Consider the following 22,267-nt stretch of genomic DNA (forward strand, 5'->3'; position numbering starts at 1 on the left):
GGGGGATAAACCGCGCACTTCAGAGGGATAAACCGCGCACTTCAGAGGGATAAACCGGGCACTTCAGAGGGATAAACCGGGCACTTCAGAGGGATAAACCGGGCACTTCAGAGGGATAAACCGGGCACTTCAGGGGGATAAACCGGGCACTTCAGAGGGATAAACCGGGCACTTCAGGGGGATAAACCGCGCACTTCAGAGGGATAAACCGGGCACAATCTGAAAATGATCCGGACAGACACTGCTGCCAAATGTCTAGGAACGTCCTGATTCACCCAGAGCACATTGATGCGAGCGGTCACAAGGAGCTAATTAGTCACCGCAGACGGCGCCGCAGACGAGTGACAGGGGAACTTTAGACACGGCAGATACAAAGATACAAACACACGGCGTCATGTTTCCTGATTGTTACTTCGTTTGATTGTACCAGAGTTACATATAAATCATGGTTTTACAGTCAAAGAAAAAAGCTGAAAATTCCCTGACAAAAGTTCCTCCACAAGGCAGGCACACAAATAGTAATAATGATAATAATAATGATAACAAAAATAATAATGATAATAATAAAAGATAAAATAATAATAAAAATAATAATGATAATAATAGAAATAATAATGATAATAAAAATAATAATGATAATAATAATGATGATAAAATAATAATGATGATAATAAAAACAATAATGATAAAAACAATAATAATGATAAATATAGCCGCAAGCGGCAATGATCGGCCCTCGCCACGCCGCCGCCACACCGCCGCCACGCCGCAAGAGGAGGGGGCGCTAACGCGCCCCAATTGTCCTTTTATCACGCCTACTGCTGAATCTGTGACGCTGTCACATGTTCTCCCCTTTGTTTTACCATCAAAAAGCAATTTTATTTTGAATTCTTGGCAAAATGTGCGGCTTTGCCGCACAGACACCGTGACTCTTTGAATGAAAATGTGGATAACTTTTGATGGTCCTGAAGATGAGTCTCACCAAATTTCAGGTTAATAGGGCTGACGCCCTGGGAGGAGTTTGTGAAAGTCTAAAGTGTAAACATGTTCTGGCCCCATTGGAATAACATGGGAGGTTTCGGTCATCGTTACGGCAACGCCATAACAATTATGACATGGGTCTCATTGACTTTTTTGATGGGGATGCTAAAATTGAGTTGTGTGTCAAATTTCATATAATTTCGCAAAACTAAACATTTAACCTCCATATAAAATCTGTAGGGGGCGCTGTGGCGCCAAATGAATTTATTTCACTTCAAGTAGGTTTAGGGCAAAGAGTTTAACAACTGATTCTAATTTGACGCAATTCGGACTTTATCTGCGCAAACGGCAGAAATTTTAAATATGGGAGATTTCTGAAATTTTAGTTACAGTTTGCGGCTTCGCCGCACAGAGACCGTGAGAGGTATCAATGTAATTTGGATAACTTTTGATGTCCCACTCCTCAGTAGCATTTTCACCAAATTTCAGCTTTTTAGGGCCAACGCCCTGGGAGGAGTTCGTAAAAGTACGACGTTTGGAAAAACTCCGAAGTCATGTTTAGCCATTTTTGAAGTAATATGGCCGACATTTGGTTCGGGGGACGGCGTTGCCGTAATAATATTTTTTACTTCTCTTGTCACCATCTACCTCTGCGCCAAATTTCATGATTCTACGATCAGATTTTTTTTGGGTCATTTCCCATCTCTCAATGCATTTTTGGTACATTTGGTGGCGCTGACGCGCCAATTTTTTTTATTTTAGAAAAGGGAAATAGCCAGAATGTAGAGAGGCACGATTTTTAGAGGTGTGCAAATTTTTGTGACTTTTCGTCAATGTTCACTGGGTGAAAAATAGGGGGGTTGGTCCCGAGAAGAAGAAGAAAGAAAGAAAGAAAGAAAGAATAATATTCCGATGCGAAAACAATGTTTCCCATTTTTCAAATATCATAAACTATACATTTTCGGAAAGCGCTCGCGCTTTCCTACCTCATGGTGTGGGTCCCTGGTCACTGACGGGTACTTTCGATAATTTTGAGTGGGCTCCGCCCACTTTGTGTTTTTGGCCCTCTATACAGTAATAATGTTCAATTTTTGCATTACATGCTTATATGCACGGAACATGCAAGAGATGGGGAACGTATTCGTGAGCTACTTAGCGCAAATGAGTGCTTTATATGGGGATGACGACCGCGAACCAATGTAAAGTGCTCGTTTAGTGCGAACTTTTGCACGGGCTTCGCCCGTTTACAACGGTAATGTTCCATTTTCCTACAACTAATTAGTATGCACGGGGCGTGCATGAGTGGAGGAGTGCGTTAGTGAGTGTTTGGAAGTGGGCGAGCGCTTCGCGCTCGATTTCGTGCGCACTACGTGCGCACTTTCGCAGCCGTGCTTCGCACGGCCTTACGAGATTAATAGGCCTCTCGCCAGCTTGTGGCGCTCGGGCCTAATGAAAATAATAACGAAAATAATAATGATGATAATAATAATAATAATAGAAATTGTTAAATGAATTAGCAGAAAAGTCTTATATACAACTATGTTAAAGGTTGAATGGACGATTTTTTTGGCACAAATCTAAGTCTTATTTCCTGGTGGCGTGGATGGCCGATTAGTCCTGCCACGTATCAATCATAAAACGCACCTATCGCTCACCTGCAGCCGCGTGCGGCTCGTCCCCACGTTTCCGCGTGTCTAAGCGCATGGATCTATCATAATATAGTTCCGTCAGTGTACGGGACAAAACTGAGTCGGAGAAAGACAGTTCGAGCTGATGCAGAAGACGGAAATCTACGGGAGACGAGCGATGTGATGCGCTCCGTTGCGCTAATAAACAAACGCACATGTGTGTTGTATCAGTCCACACGGGGGAGTGCACATGCGCACTTCCGCCTGCGTTCTCAAATCGCCGAAAAATCGTCCATTGCGCCTTTAAATATGAAATGACGCATGTGGTTAAATGTCTTCATTTTTCTGCTCAGCTTTTTAATTAGGTTATGATGTTGGTTCCACATAAACCGTACGCTCTAACTCTTCTGTGCACATATTCTCCTTAGTGTTTCTGTGGCCGAGCTAAACTCATATTCCATATTTCTCCGCGCTCAATTGCGCTTCAATGCCTCGCTCTGTAAACACTCGCATTAGGTGTTTGTCGCCCTCTTCTGGTGACCGTGGGAGATGGAGCCTGTTGAAATGGCTGAACGGCGGCGCAGCTATTAGCGACATGACGCCAAGCTCCAACGTTCAAGTCCTCCACAGGCCTTGGTTTCTGCTAGCACGTTAGCATACACTTCTGTACCTTTCACCGTCTTAAGCTGGCAAATTTACCCATAACGCAAATGTTCTCTGTTTGTTAATACAGTAAAAGCAGTGGACTTCAGAAACATGTTTGTACAAGTCTTTAAAACGTTTGTGAGGCAAAAAACAATTTCGAAGGACAAGTTTAGCCACAGAAAACCATAAATTGTGACAGTTGTAGGTGTTTTTTTAATCAAATGCAGGCGGTTTACAGAGCCCACACTCGTTATTCAAATGCGCTGCTCGAGTCGTTTCCATTCCGGAAGTTTGAACATCTCGATAACAGCATTTTAAAAAGTCATTCATTCATAATTCATTCTCCAGCGGGACGTTCCAGTGGCTCATGTCTAAACTCTGAGTTCATACGTGTGCGGGACAAGTCGGAGCAGAGCGGCTCACGTCGGGCCGGTATGAACCGCCCGATCAGGCGAGACGCACAGGCTCCGGGGTTCACATGACGGGTCAGAGCTGCGGAGCGTGCAACTGCCGTGTGTGACTGCGCGTGCGACTGCGCGTGCGACTGCTGCGCGTGACTGCGCGTGCGACTGCTGCGTGCGGCTGCCCGTGCGACTGCTGCGTGCGACTGCTGCGTACAACTGCTGCGTGCGACCGCGCGTGCGACTGCTGCGTGCACGACTGCTGCGTGCACGACTGCTGCGTGCGACTGCGCGTGCGACTGCTGTGTGCGACTGCTGCGTGCACGACTGCTGGGTGCGACTGCGCGTGCGACTGCTGCGTGCGACTGCGCGTGCGACTGCTTTGTGCGACTGCGTGTGCGACTGCGTGCACTACTGCTGCGTGCGACTGCTGCGTGCGACTGCGACTGCGAGTGCGACTGCGTGTGCGACTGCGTGTGCGACTGCGTGTGCGACGGCTGTCTGCGACTGCGTGTGCGACTGCTGTGTGTGAATGCGTGTGCGAATGCTGTGTGCGACTGCGTGTGCGACTGCGTGTGCGACTGCGTGTGCGACTGCGTGTGCGACTGCTGCGTGCGACTGCTGCGTGCGACTGCGTGCACGACTGCGTGTGCGACTGCGTGTGCGACTGCGTGTGCGACTGCTGCGTGCGACTGCTGCGTGCGACTGCGTGCACGACTGCTGCGTGCGACTGCGTGTGCGACTGCGTGTGCGACTGCGTGTGCGACTGCGTGTGCGACTGCGTGCGACTGCGTGTGCGACTGCTGCGTGCGACTGCGTGTGCGACTGCTGCGTGCGACTGCGACTGCTGTGTGCGACTGCGTGTGCGACTGCGTGTGCGACTGCGTGTGCGACTGCTGCGTGCGACTGCGACTGCGAGTGCGACTGCTGTGTGCGACTGCGTGTGCGACTGCGTGTGCGACTGCGTGTGCGACTGCGTGTGCGACTGCTGCGTGCGACTGCGACTGCGAGTGCGACTGCTGTGTGCGACTGCGTGTGCGACTGCGTGTGCGACTGCGTGTGCGACTGCGTGTGCGACTGCGTGTGCGACTGCTGCGTGCGACTGCGTGTGCGACTGCTGCGTGCGACTGCGTGTGTGACTGCGTGTGCGACTGCGTGCGACTGCTGCGTGCAACTGCGTGCACGACTGCTGCGTGCGACTGCGTGTGCGACTGCGTGTGCGACTGTGTGTGCGACTGCTGCGTGCGACTGCGTGCACGACTGCTGCGTGCGACTGCGTGTGCAACTGCTGCGTGCAACTGCTGCGTGCGACTGCGTGTGCGACTGCGTGTGCGAATGCTGTGTGCGACTGCGTGTGCGAATGCTGTGTGCGACTGCGTGTGTGACTGCGTGTGCGACTGTGTGTGTGACTGCGTGTGCGACTGCGTGTGCGACTGCTGTGTGCGACTGCGTGTGTGACTGCGTGTGCGACTGTGTGTGTGACTGCGTGTGCGACTGCCGTGTGCGACTGCGTGTGCAACTGCTGTGTGCGACTGCTGCGTGCGACTGCGTGTGACTGCTGTGTGCGACTGCGTGTGTGACTGCGTGTGCGACTGTGTGTGTGACTGCGTGTGCGACTGCCGTGTGCGACTGCTGCGTGCGACTGCGTATGCGAATGCTGTGTGCGACTGCGTGTGTGACTGCGTGTGCGACTGCGTGTGCGACTGTGTGTGTGACTGCGTGTGCGACTGTGTGTGTGACTGCCGTGTGCGACTGCGTGTGTGACTGCGTGTGCGACTGTGTGTGTGACTGCGTGTGCGACTGTGTGTGTGACTGCGTGTGTGACTGCGTGTGTGACTGCGTGTGTGACTGCGTGTGCGACTGTGTGTGTGACTGCGTGTGCGACTGCCGTGTGCGACTGCGCGTGTGACTGCGTGTGCGACTGCCGTGTGCGACTGCGTGTGTGACTGCGTGTGCGACTGCGTGTGTGACTGCGTGTGCGACTGCTGTGTGCGACTGCGTGTGCGACTGCGTGTGCGACTGCGTGTGCGACTGCGTGTGCGACTGTGTGTGTGACTGCGTGTGCGACTGCCGTGTGCGACTGCGTGTGCGACTGCGTGTGCGACTGCGTGTGCGACTGCTGTGTGCGACTGCGTGTGCGACTGCGTGTGTGACTGCGTGTGCGACTGCGTGTGCGACTGCTGTGTGCGACTGCGTGTGCGACTGCGTGTGTGACTGCGTGTGCGACTGCGTGTGTGACTGCGTGTGCGACTGCCGTGTGTGACTGCGTGTGCGACTGCGTGTGACTGCGTGTGCGACTGCGTGTGCGACTGCTGTGTGCGACTGCGTGTGCGACTGCGTGTGCGACTGCGTGTGCGACTGCCGTGTGCGACTGCGTGTGTGACTGCGTGTGCGACTGCGTGTGCGACTGCGTGTGCGACTGCTGTGTGCGACTGCGTGTGCGACTGCGTGTGTGACTGCGTGTGCGACTGTGTGTGTGACTGCGTGTGCGACTGCGTGTGTGACTGCGTGTGCGACTGTGTGTGTGACTGCGTGTGCGACTGCGTGTGTGACTGCGTGTGCGACTGCGTGTGTGACTGCGTGTGTGACTGCGTGTGCGACTGTGTGTGTGACTGCGTGTGCGACTGCGTGTGCGACTGCGTGTGTGACTGCGTGTGCGACTGCGTGTGCGACTGTGTGTGCGACTGCGTGTGCGACTGCGTGTGTGACTGCGTGTGTGACTGCGTGTGCGACTGCGTGTGTGACTGCGTGTGTGACTGCGTGTGCGACTGTGTGTGCGACTGCGTGTGCGACTGCGTGTGTACCTGGCGGAGCAGGTCCCGGAGCAGCGTGACCTCCTGCTGCAGGTCTTTGGTCTGAATCAGGAGCTGGTTACACACAGTCTGAGCGTCGCCGTTCGGATCCAGAGTGAAAACCAGCTGCAGAGAACAAGCAACAGAGAACACACTGATGTGTTTAAAGCTTAGAAGCAGTTCTGAAGGTGACAATATAACGAAGTAAAACAAGAATTGTGATGATTTTAGAAGGAAAATTAAGCTATAAGTCAATAAATGCACTAGAACGTAAACCTAAAAGTAATGTTTCCTTCTATCTGTTTGATTTCATAAACCTGGTCACGTGGGAATGAAGGTCTAAAGAATGTGAATGACTGAAAATGAGGGATTTCGTTGTTGACAATAATGGAAACATTAACCTCTTATATTTGTGATATTTATGACACGCCCAAGGACAAAGTCGACTCTTTAGAAATCTGGAACGGAGACAAAAGTGAAACATGAAGCTATTTCGATGGGGGATTCGGGATCAGCCGCAGAATGTCATGACATGTGAAAAATGAAGAGCATGTGAGTGATGTTAGAGCTTTAAACACATTTAAAAGTGACATAATCTGTTTATTTCATACGAGTTTATCACAGACACAATCTTGAATTTGGGTTGTACTGGAAAAAATCTTGCAAAAATCTTGATCCTACTGTACTTTTTCATTGTTTCACCACAAATTATACATTTTGTGAAGCCTAAATACAATTTTCAGGCTCGAAAAACATATTTTTTCCACATTTTGTAATAAAAGAAGTGAACTGACTGACCTCATTATGTGGACATTCACACATTTCAGTAAATTATTTTGACAGAAACAGTTCAAATCCTCACAGTCAGCTCTGATGTCAGTGAATCGTTCAGAATGCGTTTCACTTTTGCTTCCGTTTGCCCGGATTGTGAACCCGCCGTGAGGTGCAGTACCTGCGAGGCCCTGCGGGGGAAGCGGCTCACCACGTCCTGCACGGTCTCTGTCAGGTAACTGCACTGCTGCCTCACGCCGAGCAGAAACGTGTGCAGCTCCTCGCCCCTGCGCCACGGCAACGCCACGAGAGGACGACGACAATCACGTAAGAGAGAAAACAGAAAACTTCTTTGATTTTTGTGTCTTGTTTTCATGTGTTCATCGTGTTATTGTACGTTTTTTTTCTATATTAATACACATTTTCTCACAGAAAAGTAAAGCTAATGTGTATGAGTTTATTTCAGTCACATATTTTGAGATTTTATTCCAAAGACATTAACACTTGACATAAAGAAAGACTGAAAAGGAGTAAATCAACATCTCTGTATTTTTTGGAGTTTCAAGATAACGATATTATGTCAATCCAACAGAAACGTGTCTCTAAACGTGTTCGCTGAGATTTAATTATCAGACAACCGTGAAATGTCCGTTAAATGAATCAGAAAAGTTCAGAAAAATCACCTTATTTAAAAGTTTACATAATCGTTCTTTACTTTTCATCAGCTCTTTTTGTTACATTTTTCACCATGAACCATAAACTCGACGACATTCATATTGTTCATGTGGTGTACCTGTGGCTGACCATCAATGGCATGTAAATAAAAATGCAAAACACAGATATTCACATTATTCCACCATTCGTTGTCTCACCAAATTTCAGGTTAATCGGGCAAATGTATATAAAAGTATAAATGTTCACATTCCAGAAATTTTGTGATTTTCCCATTGGAATAACATGGGAGGTTTCTGTCATCGCTACAGCTACTCCGTAACAAATATGACATGGGTCTCATTGACTTTTTTGATCGGGATGCCGAAATGGAATTGTGTGCTAAATTTCAAACATTTTTGAAAAACTAAATATTTTTCTCCCCACATATATATATATATTTTTTTTTTCAATTCAAGTAGGTTTAGGCTGAAGGGTTTAACAACTGATTCAAATTTGAGTCCTCTCGAGTCTAATAAAGCCGGAGTCCAACGGCACAGAGAGCGTAACACTTTGGGTCACGTTTAACACTCCTGAAGATGATATTCCCCAAATGTAAGCTTGACCGGCCTGTTGCCCGTGGAGGAGTTTGTAAAAGTGTAAAAATGTGGTCATTTTAGAGATTTTCCCATTGGAGGTTTGCGTCCACAGAGGAAACACAAACAGAACATGCCAACACTCACTCACAGTCTCCGCCGTGAGCGATGGAGCGCAGGTCGAGTCGGTGTCGTCCCGCCTTAAACTGGCCCATGTACAACAATAAAGGCCCTTCCACCTTCAGCCATGAACCATCGGGCTTGTGTAAACCAACGTCGCCGCGTTGTTAATGACTGCGATAAAGGCCTGAGCGTGCTAAATGTGAGGAGACGAGTGTCAGGGCCCAGCGTAAACACTGTCAGAGCAACACTCCATCCTCCTCACACCCGGGGCCAGCAGAGGGAGCCGGGGCCGAGGAGGAGCCGGGGCCGAAGGGGAGCCGAGAGGGAGGAGAGAGAGCCGGGGCCGAGAGGGAGCCGAGAGGGAGCCAGGGCCGAGGGGGAGCAGAGAGGGAGCCAGGGCCGAGGGGGAGCCGAGAGGGAGCCAGGGCCGAGGGGGAGCCGAGAGGGAGCCAAGGCCGAGGGGGAGCCGAGAGGGAGCCGGGGCCGAGGAGGAGGAGAGGGAGCTGGGGCCGAGAGGGAGCCGAGAGGGAGGAGAGGGATCCGGGGCCAAGAGGGAGGAGAGGGAGCCGAGAGGGAGGAGAGGGATCCGGGGCCAGGAGGGAGGAGAGGGAGCCGAGAGGGAGGAGAGGGAGCAGAGAGGGAGGAGAGGGATCCGGGGCCAAGAGGGAGGAGAGGGAGCCGAGGCCGAGGAGGAGCTGGGGCCGAGGGGGAGCCGAGAGGGAGCCAGGGCCGAGGAGGAGCCGGGGCCGAGAGGGAGCCGAGAGGGAGCCGGGGCCGAGGAGAGGGATCCGGGGCCAAGAGGGAGGAGAGGGAGCCGGGGCCGAGAGGGAGCCGGGGCCGAGGGGGAGCCGAGAGGGAGGAGAGGGAGCCGGGGCCGAGAGGGAGAGGGAGCCGAGAGGGAGCCGGGGCCGACGAGGAGCCGGGGCCGAGGGGGAGCGGGAGCCGAGATGATGTTTCCGGGTGGTTGATGAATGGAGTCTCGGCTCTTCTGCTTCACTCTCACCTCACAAATCTCTGCGACCCAAACGGCGTTTAGCTCATTACGGCGCTTAGCATTAGCGACGACGACTCGGAGGAAACAGACTGACAAACGACTTCCGACGCTGGACACCGGCCAACGAGACGGACCGCTCAGAGCGACTTTATGGGAACAGCGCCGCTCGTTCTGACTGCACATCATTCAAAACTAAAACGCACGACTTCAAGCTTGTTAAACGTTTTCTCCGGGAGATTAGAAGGAGTTTTGAGACCACGATTACACATGAGTGTTTCCTTTAGCACATCTGCAGCGTTCTGTCTCGCTTCGTTTGGATCAGCGCTGCGATTACACATGTTCATATCTGAAGCGCTGAGACAAACGAGCCGGACACGGATCAGCTGGAGTCCCGGGACAGTGCTTTATACACACTGTTGAACTAAAGATTTTCCTCACTGAAGTCATTTCAGCTTAAAACACAGTGCGGAACTTTACGGCGCTGCACATTTTAAAGGGCCTATGACGGGTATTTAAAATTTTGAATTTTGCTGAAAATTATAAAAATGTCATCAGAGAAAAGCAAATTTTATTTAAGTTTACAATTTCCCTTCCTGTTTGTAATTGATGACATCACACTAGGAAATTACCCATAAACACTGGGCCAAAAGTCATCCAATGTCACAATTGTTTTAATTGGACAAATAAAAATATATGATAGCGACTTTATTTTTGTTGAATTCAAGTTTAAAGAGTCAAAAAAGCTGTTTCTTTGTGTAAATTCTGCATAAACTTTGACTGGAATGAGTGTCCCTGCTGTGATGTCACTTCCTGTCATTTTCTACAGATTTTTCAACGTTTTCTCCCCAAATACCTGCTTGATCGGTGTAAAACTATAATATATATGTACAACATTTATAAATACACCAAAAAAAATCAAAAATACAAAATCGTAAAAACCTGGCACTTTAACTGCGTTTTAGTTCAGTGAGACGTCCGACCTGTAGGGGGCGCTTTAAACGGATTTCTAAGGACCACATGGGAAAGGAGGAAGTGTGGAGTGAGTTTGGGGACACTGACCCGGTGACGGAGGCTCCGAGCTCGCTGACCGTCTCCAGATCCACGCGGTCCAGCTCCATCTGCTGCACCGCCTTCAGCACCTTCTGCTGGTCCCCGGGCTTCGTGATCCCCATCTGCGGCGCGCAAACCAAACAGGCACGTTCAGGTCAGCTATCTGCGACGCCCCCTCTGACGACCGCCGTTTTGACTCTCAGACGTGCGCGTGACGTTCGTGTGAATCTCCACGTACCTTGTGGAGGTCGTCCTTGTCCATGGTCAGCAGGTGACTCCAGCTGATGTCATGCTCCTTCAAAATAAAAGCACAGAATGAAGTTATGAGTCTTCAAAAGACTAAAGTCGCTCGTTTAGCGGAGGTCGGGATCGGACGGCGCGTTAAGTATGTACCGCTCCCGACACGAGGGGCGGAGAGAAGCTCGCCAACTCACGGTGATGATGTCGGCGATGGAGCCCAGGCCCAGGCCGTGAAACAGAAGCTCCAGGTCGTCCAGTTTGTTGGCGCTGAAAGAGGCGGAGTTTAGAAATCCACTGCAAAGCCACATGTTCTCTAATCTAATCTTTAATAGTAAATAATCGAGAGCCGGCAATTGAGAGAGTGGCTTTGGTTCATTAACTTTACAAAGTCCAAGCGAAGGCGATGGGCTCCGGGGCCCGTCTGGGACCCGCAGATACTTCAGAGCTGAGCAGAGTTGAGTCAATATCATTATTTGCTTCAAGAGCTGCGTCTTAAGGATTTGTTTCATCGTTGTGGGGTTTGTTTTGGGTCTTCTTCGCTTTGGACGCGGCGTGCTCAACGCTCAAAACGCAGGATTCACGCCACAGAAAAGGCAGGACGCCAAAGACGTGTGTTTACATAGACTTTGAATGGAAACTGGACACTTTTGACGCTTTGGTGTGAACACGGATTGATATGTCGGTTTATTCTTGGAACGATATCTGCACTTTTTATTGTTTTGGCTTAAAGTAGAACTAAAGTGATAAGTAAAGGGATATTTTCAAAAAATTTACAATGAAATAGCAATTGTCGTCTCCTTTTATTTTCAGAACATTTTTATATTTTCATATTTTTTCGATACGTTTACAATATTAAATGAAATGTAATGTAACCTTGCAGGCTCAGTGCTGGTGCATCACATGACCTCCCTGCACTTTATTCTGTCCAATAGTAATGAATTAGACACTTCTGCTCCTCTTTCCCTGGATTTGACCTTTTTAACCTCTTGAGAAACGACCGGATGATCAAACGCCCGAGACAAATGTTCTTTTAAATAAAGTTCAAAGCCTGAGAGACGCTCCGAGGAGACGCTCCGAGGAGACGCTCCGAGGGGACGCTCCGAGGAGACGCTCCGAGGAGACGCTCCGAGGAGACGCTCCGAGGAGACGCTCCGAGGGGACGCTCCGAGGAGACGCTCCGAGGGGACGCTCCGAGGAGACGCGCCGAGGGGACGCGCCGAGGGGACGCTCCGAGGGGACGCTCCGAGGGGACGCTCCGAGGAGACGCTCCGAGGGGACGCTCCGAGGAGACGCGCTGAGGAGACGCTCTGAGGAGACGCTCCGAGGAGACGCTCCGAGGAGACGCTCCGAGGGGACGCTCCGAGGAGACGCGCCGAGGGGACGCGCTGAGGAGACGCTCCGAGGGGACGCTCCGAGGAGACGCTCCGAGGGGACGCGCTGAGGAGACGCTCCGAGGAGACGCGCTGAGGAGACGCTCTGAGGAGACGCTGAGGAGACGCTCCGAGGAGACGCTGAGGAGACGCTCCGAGGGGACGCGCTGAGGAGACGCTCCGAGGAGACGTGCTGAGGAGACGCTGAGGAGATGCTCCGAGGAGAAGCTGAGGAGACGCTCCGAGGGGACGCGCTGAGGAGACGCTCCGAGGAGACGCGCTGAGGAGACGCTCCGAGGAGACGCTGAGGAGATGCTCCGAGGAGACGCTGAGGAGACGCTCCGAGGGGACGCGCTGAGGAGACGCTCCGAGGGGACGCTCCGAGGAGACGCTCCGAGGGGACGCGCTGAGGAGACGCTCCGAGGAGACGCGCTGAGGAGACGCGCTGAGGAGACGCTCTGAGGGGACGCGCTGAGGAGACGCGCTGAGGAGACGCGCTGATGAGACTCCGAGGAGACACTCCGAGTAGACACTCCGAGGAGACGCTCCGAGTAGACACTCCGAGGAGACGCTCCGAGGAGACGCTCCGAGGAGACACTTCAGAGAGACGCTCTGAAGTGTCTGAAGCCATAAACACTGAGCTGGAGCTGTGTTATTGTTTATGTCTGAGGCTTCACCTGCTGAAAGGAGGCTTCACTTACTCACCAGCAGGGGGCAGCACACAGCAGGCAGCGGTGGGAACCGCAGAGTAAAAAAGGACATAAACCCTAGGAAGAAGAGGAACTGATTTCAAGAGCTTAAGAGGATCTTCATGAACTAAACCAAACCTAAATGTCCATCCAATTTAGGTGTAATGTATTTACTCTATTTACATCTAAAACCGCCACGCTACAACTAATTAAAGCGCCCCCTACTTTTATAATTTCACTTCCTGTTTGTAATTGATGACATCACACTGGAAAATGACCCAGCAAACACTGGGCCAAAACTCATTTGACTTTTAAAAATATATGAGAGTGAGTTTATTTTGTAGATTAATGATTAAAGAGTCAAAAAAGTTGTTTCTTTGTGTAAATTCTTCATAAACTCCCAGGTGTGATGTCACTTCCTGTGGAGTTGTTTAGAAGTGACACAGAGGAAGAAGAATTCAATGGATTTAGTGATTTGGGGTAAAACTGATGCTTTGCTAAACTTGTTAGCATGTTCTTTATGCTATAGTTATCTGAATAACTGTTCATATGTTACGTTAACATACCAGACACTTACCACAGTTCTGTCTGTGCCTCATGTAGCTGAAGGTGTTAGCGTTAGCGCACGTCATGTAGCTGAAGGTGTTAGCGTTAGCATACGTCATGTAGCTGAAGGTGTTAGCGTTAGCATACGTCATGTAGCTGAAGGTGTTAGCGTTAGCATACGTCATGTAGCTGAAGGTGTTAGCGTTAGCACACGTCATGTAGCTGAAGGTGTTAGCGTTAGCATACGTCATGTAGCTGAAGGTGTTAGCGTTAGCATACGTACACCTATTCACCATGTTCTCTCATCTGTTATTATTTTAAACTGCATTTCAAGAGGAAATGTCTGTTCTTGGTCTTGGATTTTAGCAAATAAATTACCCCCAAAAATGCGACATATACTCCAGAAAATACGGTAAACGCATAAAACATTTCACCAGTCTCGGGATTTCTCTAGGAAAGGATCGGCACAAGAGATTTGGCTCGAGGAGGACGCCAGGATCCTAGCAATCTGAAACAAACAAACAAACAAACAAACAAACAAAAGGTCAGAAGAGACAGAGATCAGAAGTATGTGTTTCAGGTCGCTTCAGTGTGATGCAGTTGTGTTGATCATGTGTGTGTTTCAGGTCGCTTCAGTGTGATGCAGTTGTGTTGATCGTGTGTGTGCTTCAGGTGGCTTCAGTGTGATGCAGTTGTGTTGATCATGTGTGTGTTTCAGGTCGCTTCAGTGTGATGCAGTTGTGTTGATCATGTGTGTGTTTCAGGTGGCTTCAGTGTGATGCAGTTGTGTTGATCGTGTGTGTGTTTCAGGTGGCTTCAGTGTGATGCAGTTGTGTTGATCATGTGTGTGTTTCAGGTCGCTTCAGTGTGATGCAGTTGTGTTGATCGTGTGTGTGTTTCAGGTCGCTTCAGTGTGATGCAGTTGTGTTGATCATGTGTGTGTTTCAGGTGGCTTCAGTGTGATGCAGTTGTGTTGATCGTGTGTGTGTTTCAGGTGGCTTCAGTGTGATGCAGTTGTCTTGATCGTGTGTGTGTTTCAGGTCGCTTCAGTGTGATGCAGTTGTGTTGATTGTGTGTGTGTTTCAGGTGGCTTCAGTGTGATGCAGTTGTCTTGATCATGTGTGTGTTTCAGGTCGCTTCAGTGTAATGCAGTTGTGTTGATCGTGTGTGTGTTTCAGGTCGCTTCAGTGTGATGCAGTTGTGTTGATCATGTGTGTTTCAGGTGGCTTCAGTGTGATGCAGTTGTGTTGATCGTGTGTGTGTTTCAGGTGGCTTCAGTGTGATGCAGTTGTGTTGATCATGTGTGTGTTTCAGGTCGCTTCAGTGTGATGCAGTTGTGTTGATCGTGTGTGTGTTTCAGGTCGCTTCAGTGATGCAGTTGTGTTGATCATGTGTGTTTCAGGTGGCTTCAGTGTGATGCAGTTGTGTTGATCGTGTGTGTGTTTCAGGTCGCTTCAGTGTGATGCAGTTGTGTTGATCGGGTGTGTGTTTCAGGTGGCTTCAGTGTGATGCAGTTGTGTTGATCGGGTGTGTGTTTCAGGTCGCTTCAGTGTGATGCAGTTGTGTTGATCGTGTGTGTGTTTCAGGTGGCTTCAGTGTGATGCAGTTGTGTTGATCGTGTGTGTGCTTCAGGTGGCTTCAGTGTGATGCAGTTGTGTTGATCGTGTGTGTGTTTCAGGTGGCTTCAGTGTGATGCAGTTGTGTTGATCGTGTGTGTGTTTCAGGTGGCTTCAGTGTGATGCAGTTGTCTTGATGTGTGTGTGTTTCAGGTCGCTTCAGTGTGATACAGTTGTGTTGATCGTGTGTGTGTTTCAGGTGGCTTCAGTGTGATGCAGTTGTGTTGATTGTGTGTGTGTGTTTCAGGTGGCTTCAGTGTGATGCAGTTGTGTTGATCGTGTGTGTGTTTCAGGTGGCTTCAGTGTGATGCAGTTGTCTTGATCGTGTGTGTGTTTCAGGTCGCTTCAGTGTGATGCAGTTGTGTTGATTGTGTGTGTGTTTCAGGTGGCTTCAGTGTGATGCAGTTGTCTTGATCATGTGTGTGTTTCAGGTCGCTTCAGTGTAATGCAGTTGTGTTGATCGTGTGTGTGTTTCAGGTCGCTTCAGTGTGATGCAGTTGTGTTGATCATGTGTGTTTCAGGTGGCTTCAGTGTGATGCAGTTGTGTTGATCGTGTGTGTGTTTCAGGTGGCTTCAGTGTGATGCAGTTGTGTTGATCATGTGTGTGTTTCAGGTCGCTTCAGTGTGATGCAGTTGTGTTGATCGTGTGTGTGTTTCAGGTCGCTTCAGTGATGCAGTTGTGTTGATCATGTGTGTTTCAGGTGGCTTCAGTGTGATGCAGTTGTGTTGATCGTGTGTGTGTTTCAGGTGGCTTCAGTGTGATGCAGTTGTGTTGATCGTGTGTGTGTTTCAGGTCGCTTCAGTGTGATGCAGTTGTGTTGATCGTGTGTGTGTTTCAGGTGGCTTCAGTGTGATGCAGTTGTGTTGATCGTGTGTGTGTTTCAGGTGGCTTCAGTGTGATGCAGTTGTGTTGATCGTGTGTGTGTTTCAGGTCGCTTCAGTGTGATGCAGTTGTGTTGATCGTGTGTGTGTTTCAGGTCGCTTCAGTGTGATGCAGTTGTGTTGATCATGTGTGTGTTTCATGTCGCTTCAGTGTGATGCAGTTGTGTTGATTGTGTGTGTGTTTCAGGTCGCTTCAGTGTGATGCAGTTGTGTTGATCGTGTGTGTGTTTCAGGTCGCTTCAGTGTGATGCAGTTGTGTTGATCGTGTGTGTGTTTCAGGTGGCTTCAGTGTGATGCAGTTGTGTTGATCGTGTGTGTGTTTCAGGTCGCTTCAGTGTGATGCAGTTGTGTTGATCGTGTGTGTGTTTCAGGTCGCTTCAGTGTGATGCAGTTGTGTTGATCATGTGTGTGTTTCAGGTCGCTTCAGTGTGATGCAGTTGTGTTGATCGTGTGTGTGTTTCAGGTCGCTTCAGTGTGATGCAGTTGTGTTGATCATGTGTGTTTCAGGTGGCTTCAGTGTGATGCAGTTGTGTTGATCGTGTGTGTGTTTCAGGTGGCTTCAGTGTGATGCAGTTGTGTTGATTGTGTGTGTGTTTCAGGTGGCTTCAGTGTAATGCAGTTGTGTTGATCGTGTGTGTGTTTCAGGTCGCTTCAGTGTGATGCAGTTGTGTTGATCGTGTGTGTGTTTCAGGTCACTTCAGTGTGATGCAGTTGTGTTGATCGTATGTGTTTCAGGTGGCTTCAGTGTGATGCAGTTGTGTTGATCGTGTGTGTGTTTCAGGTGTCTTCAGTGTGATGCAGTTGTGTTGATCGTGTGTGTGTTTCAGGTGGCTTCAGTGTGATGCAGTTGTGTTGATCATGTGTGTGTTTCAGGTGGCTTCAGTGTGATGCAGTTGTGTTGATCGTGTATGTGTTTCAGGTGGCTTCAGTGTGATGCAGTTGTGTTGATCGTGTGTGTGTTTCAGGTGGCTTCAGTGTGATGCAGTTGTGTTGATCGTGTGTGTGTTTCAGGTCGCTTCAGTGTGATGCAGTTGTGTTGATCGTGTGTGTGTTTCAGGTCGCTTCAGTGTGATGCAGTTGTGTTGATCGTGTGTGTGTTTCAGGTGGCTTCAGTGTGATGCAGTTGTGTTGATCGTGTGTGTGCTTCAGGTGGCTTCAGTGTGATGCAGTTGTGTTGATCGTGTGTGTGTTTCAGGTCGCTTCAGTGTGATGCAGTTGTGTTGATCATGTGTGTGTTTCAGGTCGCTTCAGTGTGATGCAGTTGTGTTGATCGTGTGTGTGTTTAAGGTGGCTTCAGTGTGATGCAGTTGTGTTGATCATGTGTGTTTCAGGTGGCTTCAGTGTGATGCAGTTGTGTTGATCGTGTGTGTGTTTCAGGTGGCTTCAGTGTGATGCAGTTGTGTTGATTGTGTGTGTGTTTCAGGTGGCTTCAGTGTAATGCAGTTGTGTTGATCGTGTGTGTGTTTCAGGTCGCTTCAGTGTGATGCAGTTGTGTTGATTGTGTGTGTGTTTCAGGTGGCTTCAGTGTGATGCAGTTGTGTTGATCGTGTGTGTGTTTCAGGTGTCTTCAGTGTGATGCAGTTGTGTTGATCGTGTGTGTGTTTCAGGTGGCTTCAGTGTGATGCAGTTGTGTTGATCATGTGTGTGTTTCAGGTCGCTTCAGTGTGATGCAGTTGTGTTGATCGTGTATGTGTTTCAGGTGGCTTCAGTGTGATGCAGTTGTGTTGATCGTGTGTGTGTTTCAGGTGGCTTCAGTATGATGCAGTTGTGTTGATCGTGTGTGTGTTTCAGGTCGCTTCAGTGTGATGCAGTTGTGTTGATCGTGTGTGTGCTTCAGGTGGCTTCAGTGTGATGCAGTTGTGTTGATCGTGTGTGTGTTTCAGGTGGCTTCAGTGTGATGCAGTTGTGTTGATCGTGTGTGTGCTTCAGGTGGCTTCAGTGTGATGCAGTTGTGTTGATCGTGTGTGTGTTTCAGGTCGCTTCAGTGTGATGCAGTTGTGTTGATCATGTGTGTTTCAGGTGGCTTCAGTGTGATGCAGTTGTCTTGATCGTGTGTGTGTTTCAGGTGGCTTCAGTGTGATGCAGTTGTGTTGATCATGTGTGTGTTTCAGGTCGCTTCAGTGTGATGCAGTTGTGTTGATCGTGTGTGTGTTTAAGGTGGCTTCAGTGTGATGCAGTTGTGTTGATCATGTGTGTGTTTCAGGTGGCTTCAGTGTAATGCAGTTGTGTTGATCATGTGTGTGTTTCAGGTCGCTTCAGTGTGATGCAGTTGTGTTGATTGTGTGTGTGTTTCAGGTGGCTTCAGTGTGATGCAGTTGTGTTGATCATGTGTGTTTCAGGTCGCTTCAGTGTGATGCAGTTGTGTGGATCATGAACCTGTGTGTGTTTGAACTCCGTTGCCAGATCTGCGGCGGTTCTGCCCAGTTTAGTCTTGAGGCTTTTATTGGCTCCGAGCTGCAACAGTTTGAGCACAGCCGGCTCTCGGCCGCACTGCACCGCGTAACACAGGGCCTGCAACACAACAAACACACACTTATTCTTAGCCCTGATTTAGCCCTGATTTAGCCCTGGTTCAGCCCTGGTTCAGCCCTGGTTCAGGCCTGGTTTAGGCCTGGTTTAGTCCTGGTTTAGGCCTGGTTTAGGCCTGGTTTAGGCCTGGTTAAGGCCTGGTTTAGGCCTGGTTTAGCCCTGCTTCAGGCCTGGTTCAGGCCTGGTTTAGGCCTGGTTCAAGTCCTAGTTTAGCCCTGGTTTAGCCCTGGTTCAGGCCTGGTTTAGTCTTGGTTCAGGCCTGGTTTAGTCCTGGTTTAGGCCTGGTTTAGGTCTGGTTTAGGTCTGATTTAGGTCTGGTTTAGGCCTGGTTTAGCTCTGGTTTAGCCCTGGTTCAGGCCCGGTTTAGCCCTGGTTCAGGCCTGGTTTAGGCCTGGTTAAACCCTGGTTCAGGCCCGGTTTAGCCCTGGTTCAGGCCTGGTTTAGGCCTGGTTAAACCCTGGTTCAGGCCCGGTTTAGCCCTGGTTCAGGCCCGGTTTAGCCCTGGTTAAACCCTGGTTCAGGCCCGGTTTAGCCCTGGTTCAGGCCTGGTTTAGGCCTGGTTAAACCCTGGTTCAGGTCTGGTTTAGGTCTGGTTCAGCCCTGGTTTAGGCCTGGTTTAGGTCTGATTTAGGTCTGATTTAGCCCTGGTTTAGCCCCGGTTTAGCCCCGGTTACACTCACAGTGAATCCGTTCAGGTCCTGGGTGTTCACGTTGGCTCCATGTGAGACCAACAGGTTGATGACTTTAGAATATCCATCTCTGGACGCCAACATCAGGCACGACATGTGGGACCTGCAACAACACTCAGGTTATTGAAGGGAAGAAATGCAACAAACAAATAAAAAGAAGTCTGAAGTCATGTTATGGAGCAAAGTACTGTTAAATACTGTAATAACAAAACAAATGAGGAGACTGCAGGTTTATATAATCAAAAAGCAGATTATTTTGTCAGGGAGCAACATAACACATATAATCAACATATTTTAATTCATTCTCCAACTGATTTTGTTTTTCAAGAATTATTATTCCTGCGGCTGCATTAATACCTCCATCTGTTCTTTATTTATAATGCATTAAAATGTTCATTGCTTTTTGATGTAGTTTTGCAGACGAGCCATAAGGGGGCAGCACTGAGTCAAACATGAGGGTTTAAAAGGTCTTTTTAATCAGGGCAAGACTGTTCCGTTAAATGACACGGATTATAAGTCTTATAAGTGTTTTTCACATTTACACTGAGGCTGCATAATAAATCACTAAAGTGTCCATAATCACAATATTGGATAAAACAATAACCATCGTCGCAACAAACTTAAAGAAACCATGAAATTCCCTATTTTTAAATGAAAACGTTTTAAAAAGTAACATTACATGATTTCTCCTCCTCAGACTTGATTTAGACACATTTTGACGGACACATGAAGTTATGCATATTATTTGTTTTAATACAACTGAAAGGATTGGGTCAAAAAAGCATATTCAAAAAGTGCAATAATATTAATATTGCAGTATTTAACATCCAAATGACCAACTTCGATACCACATTAATAATTTTAATAAAATTCTTTTTTTAATTCAAGGTTTTAGACAAACTAACATTCTAAACATAAAATAATTAAAAATACCACTTTATTTTATTCAACATTATGGTTTTCTGAGAGTTTTGATTAAGCTCAAAATTATTTTAAAACTGTTTACAATAACTTTAATATTAATACTTGTTCAAATAAGTATCTCATTTTGATAGATTTGTAAAGGTTTCATAAAGTACTGACCACAGATTAAACCTCGTTGCTGCTTTACATGTGACAATACCACAAGCAGGGACTTCACAACATAAAATGACGTTTGTGAGACAAAACATCGCGATATGTAACGATTAATCACGATTACTGAGACCAAACAGTGAAATCTTTCTTTTTTTTAATTCCCATTCGTCAAACACGTCACTGTTTGTGCCCAGCTTTATGACATCAAACACTCTAAACGACAAAATAAAGTTAATGTGACATAAACAAAAAAAAAAGACTAAAGCAGAAATGAATGACTTTAGCAGTAGCGCTCCCTCTGCAGCGTCCTGGTGAAATTACACGGTCAGAGAACAGACACAAAAGCTTTTATTTTATTATCTTTTCTTTTTTCTTTCTTTATCAAAATAAGACAGTATAGCCACATAGAAAACATTTAATATTGCCAAATATAAAAAAAAGCCAGGTTTTCCCAGGATAGACAGCAGGGGGCAATGAAGAACACTTAAACACACTGAAAATACGTATTTAACCACCACAGGGACTTACGTTTAATAAAAGGTAAAAACAATTTTAAGTTCTTCTTTAACCTTAGATGTACTTTTCAACAATAGATTTAATTAAAAAGACTTAACTTTTCCTCATAAAAATAGTCGTTTTTAGTTTACGATTATACTGTAAAGAACATGTAGCAGACGTCAGCAGTGACACGGTTGACTGCGTGTGTTTATTAGTGAACAGATTTATAACTAACTGGGCTCCAGCTCTTATCTGTGGCCGGAGAAACAGTAAATCCATCACGACACAGACAGCGCTGGGAAAGTCGAGATTATTAACTCGCTTTGAGGAAGTGACGGAGAGAAAAACACTTATGAATGTGAATAATTGTGTTTAACGACAGTAAAAGTGACTGAGAGGTTAAGGAAGTTCATAAAATTAAAATTATGTTGCAAAAGACGATAATCAGGGCTCGTCTTTGTACATTTATAACCATCAACGATCATCTTGGGTCTTTAATCCAGAGCTCCAGAACCCATCCTGAGTCAGTAAATGTTAAATGTAAGAGTTCAGACTTTAGAGGAAGAAACTGGACTTGTCTGTGGTAAATGACAGTTGTATCGTTCATGTTCAGGAAATCCTTGTTTTTATTTGTTTTAATGAGTCATCCGCACGTCTTCTGTAGCCGCACGTCTTCTGTAGCCGCACGTCTTCTGCTCCCGCAGGTCTTCTGCTCCCGCAGGTCTTCTGCGGCCGCACGTCTTCTGCGGCCGCACGTCTTCTGCGGCCGCACGTCTTCTGCGCGCACGTCTTCTGCGCGCACGTCTTCTGCGGCCGCACGTCTTCTGCGGCCGCACGTCTTCTGCGGCCGCAGGTCTTCTGCGGCCGCAGGTCTTCTGCGGCCGCACGTCTTCTGCGGCCGCACGTCTTCTGCGGCCGCACGTCTTCTGCGGCCGCACGTCTTCTGCGGCCGCACGTCTTCTGCGGCCGCACGTCTTCTGCGGCCGCACGTCTTCTGCGGCCGCACGTCTTCTGCGGCCGCACGTCTTCTGCAGCCGCAGGTCTTCTGCAGCCGCACGTCTTCTGCAGCCGCACGTCTTCTGCAGCCGCACGTCTTCTGTAGCCGCACGTCTTCTGCAGCCGCACGTCTTCTGCAGCCGCACGTCTTCTGCCGCCGCACGTCTTCTGCCGCCGCACGTCTTCTGCCGCCGCACGTCTTCTGCGGCCGCACGTCTCCGGTCGCCGCACTTCTTCTGTAGTTGTACGTCTTCAAAGTATGTGTTTTACGCCGTACCATAAAGAAAAAAGTGAAAGAGGGAGAGAAAGGCAGAATGAGGGAAAAAAAGAGAGAGCGAAACTTTAGAAAGTCTTCTTCCGTGTTTTATGGTGATATCCAAGTGTTAGATTACCACCACCTACTGTAGTTGTACGTCTTAAACTTTAGAAAGTCAAGAGAGAACCTTTAGAAACACTTCAGTACACAGCTGTAGAGGATTTTTACCCAGATCTTAAACCCGCTC

At 48.4% G+C, this 22,267-nt stretch overlaps 1 protein-coding gene across 1 annotated transcript in view; it reads right to left on the reverse strand.

The window, feature by feature from the left end:
* The window catches only part of asz1 (ankyrin repeat, SAM and basic leucine zipper domain containing 1), a 30,725-nt gene that overhangs the window by 2,636 nt on the left and 5,822 nt on the right, over nt 1-22,267 (reverse strand). The window contains exons 3-10 of the mRNA XM_072435586.1: nt 19,185-19,296; nt 18,352-18,486; nt 13,912-13,985; nt 11,067-11,139; nt 10,871-10,927; nt 10,642-10,754; nt 7,400-7,505; nt 6,460-6,573 (exon numbers count right to left, since the gene is read on the reverse strand). Coding sequence (XP_072291687.1) covers nt 6,460-6,573; nt 7,400-7,505; nt 10,642-10,754; nt 10,871-10,927; nt 11,067-11,139; nt 13,912-13,985; nt 18,352-18,486; nt 19,185-19,296 — 784 coding nt within the window. The remainder of the gene's footprint in view (nt 1-6,459; nt 6,574-7,399; nt 7,506-10,641; nt 10,755-10,870; nt 10,928-11,066; nt 11,140-13,911; nt 13,986-18,351; nt 18,487-19,184; nt 19,297-22,267) is intronic.

The sequence above is a fragment of the Eucyclogobius newberryi genome, unplaced genomic scaffold, assembly GCF_026437365.1.
Source record: "Eucyclogobius newberryi isolate DKJ021-1_F unplaced genomic scaffold, fEucNew1.0.hap1 SCAF_7, whole genome shotgun sequence".
Lineage (NCBI taxonomy): Eukaryota > Metazoa > Chordata > Actinopteri > Gobiiformes > Gobiidae > Eucyclogobius > Eucyclogobius newberryi.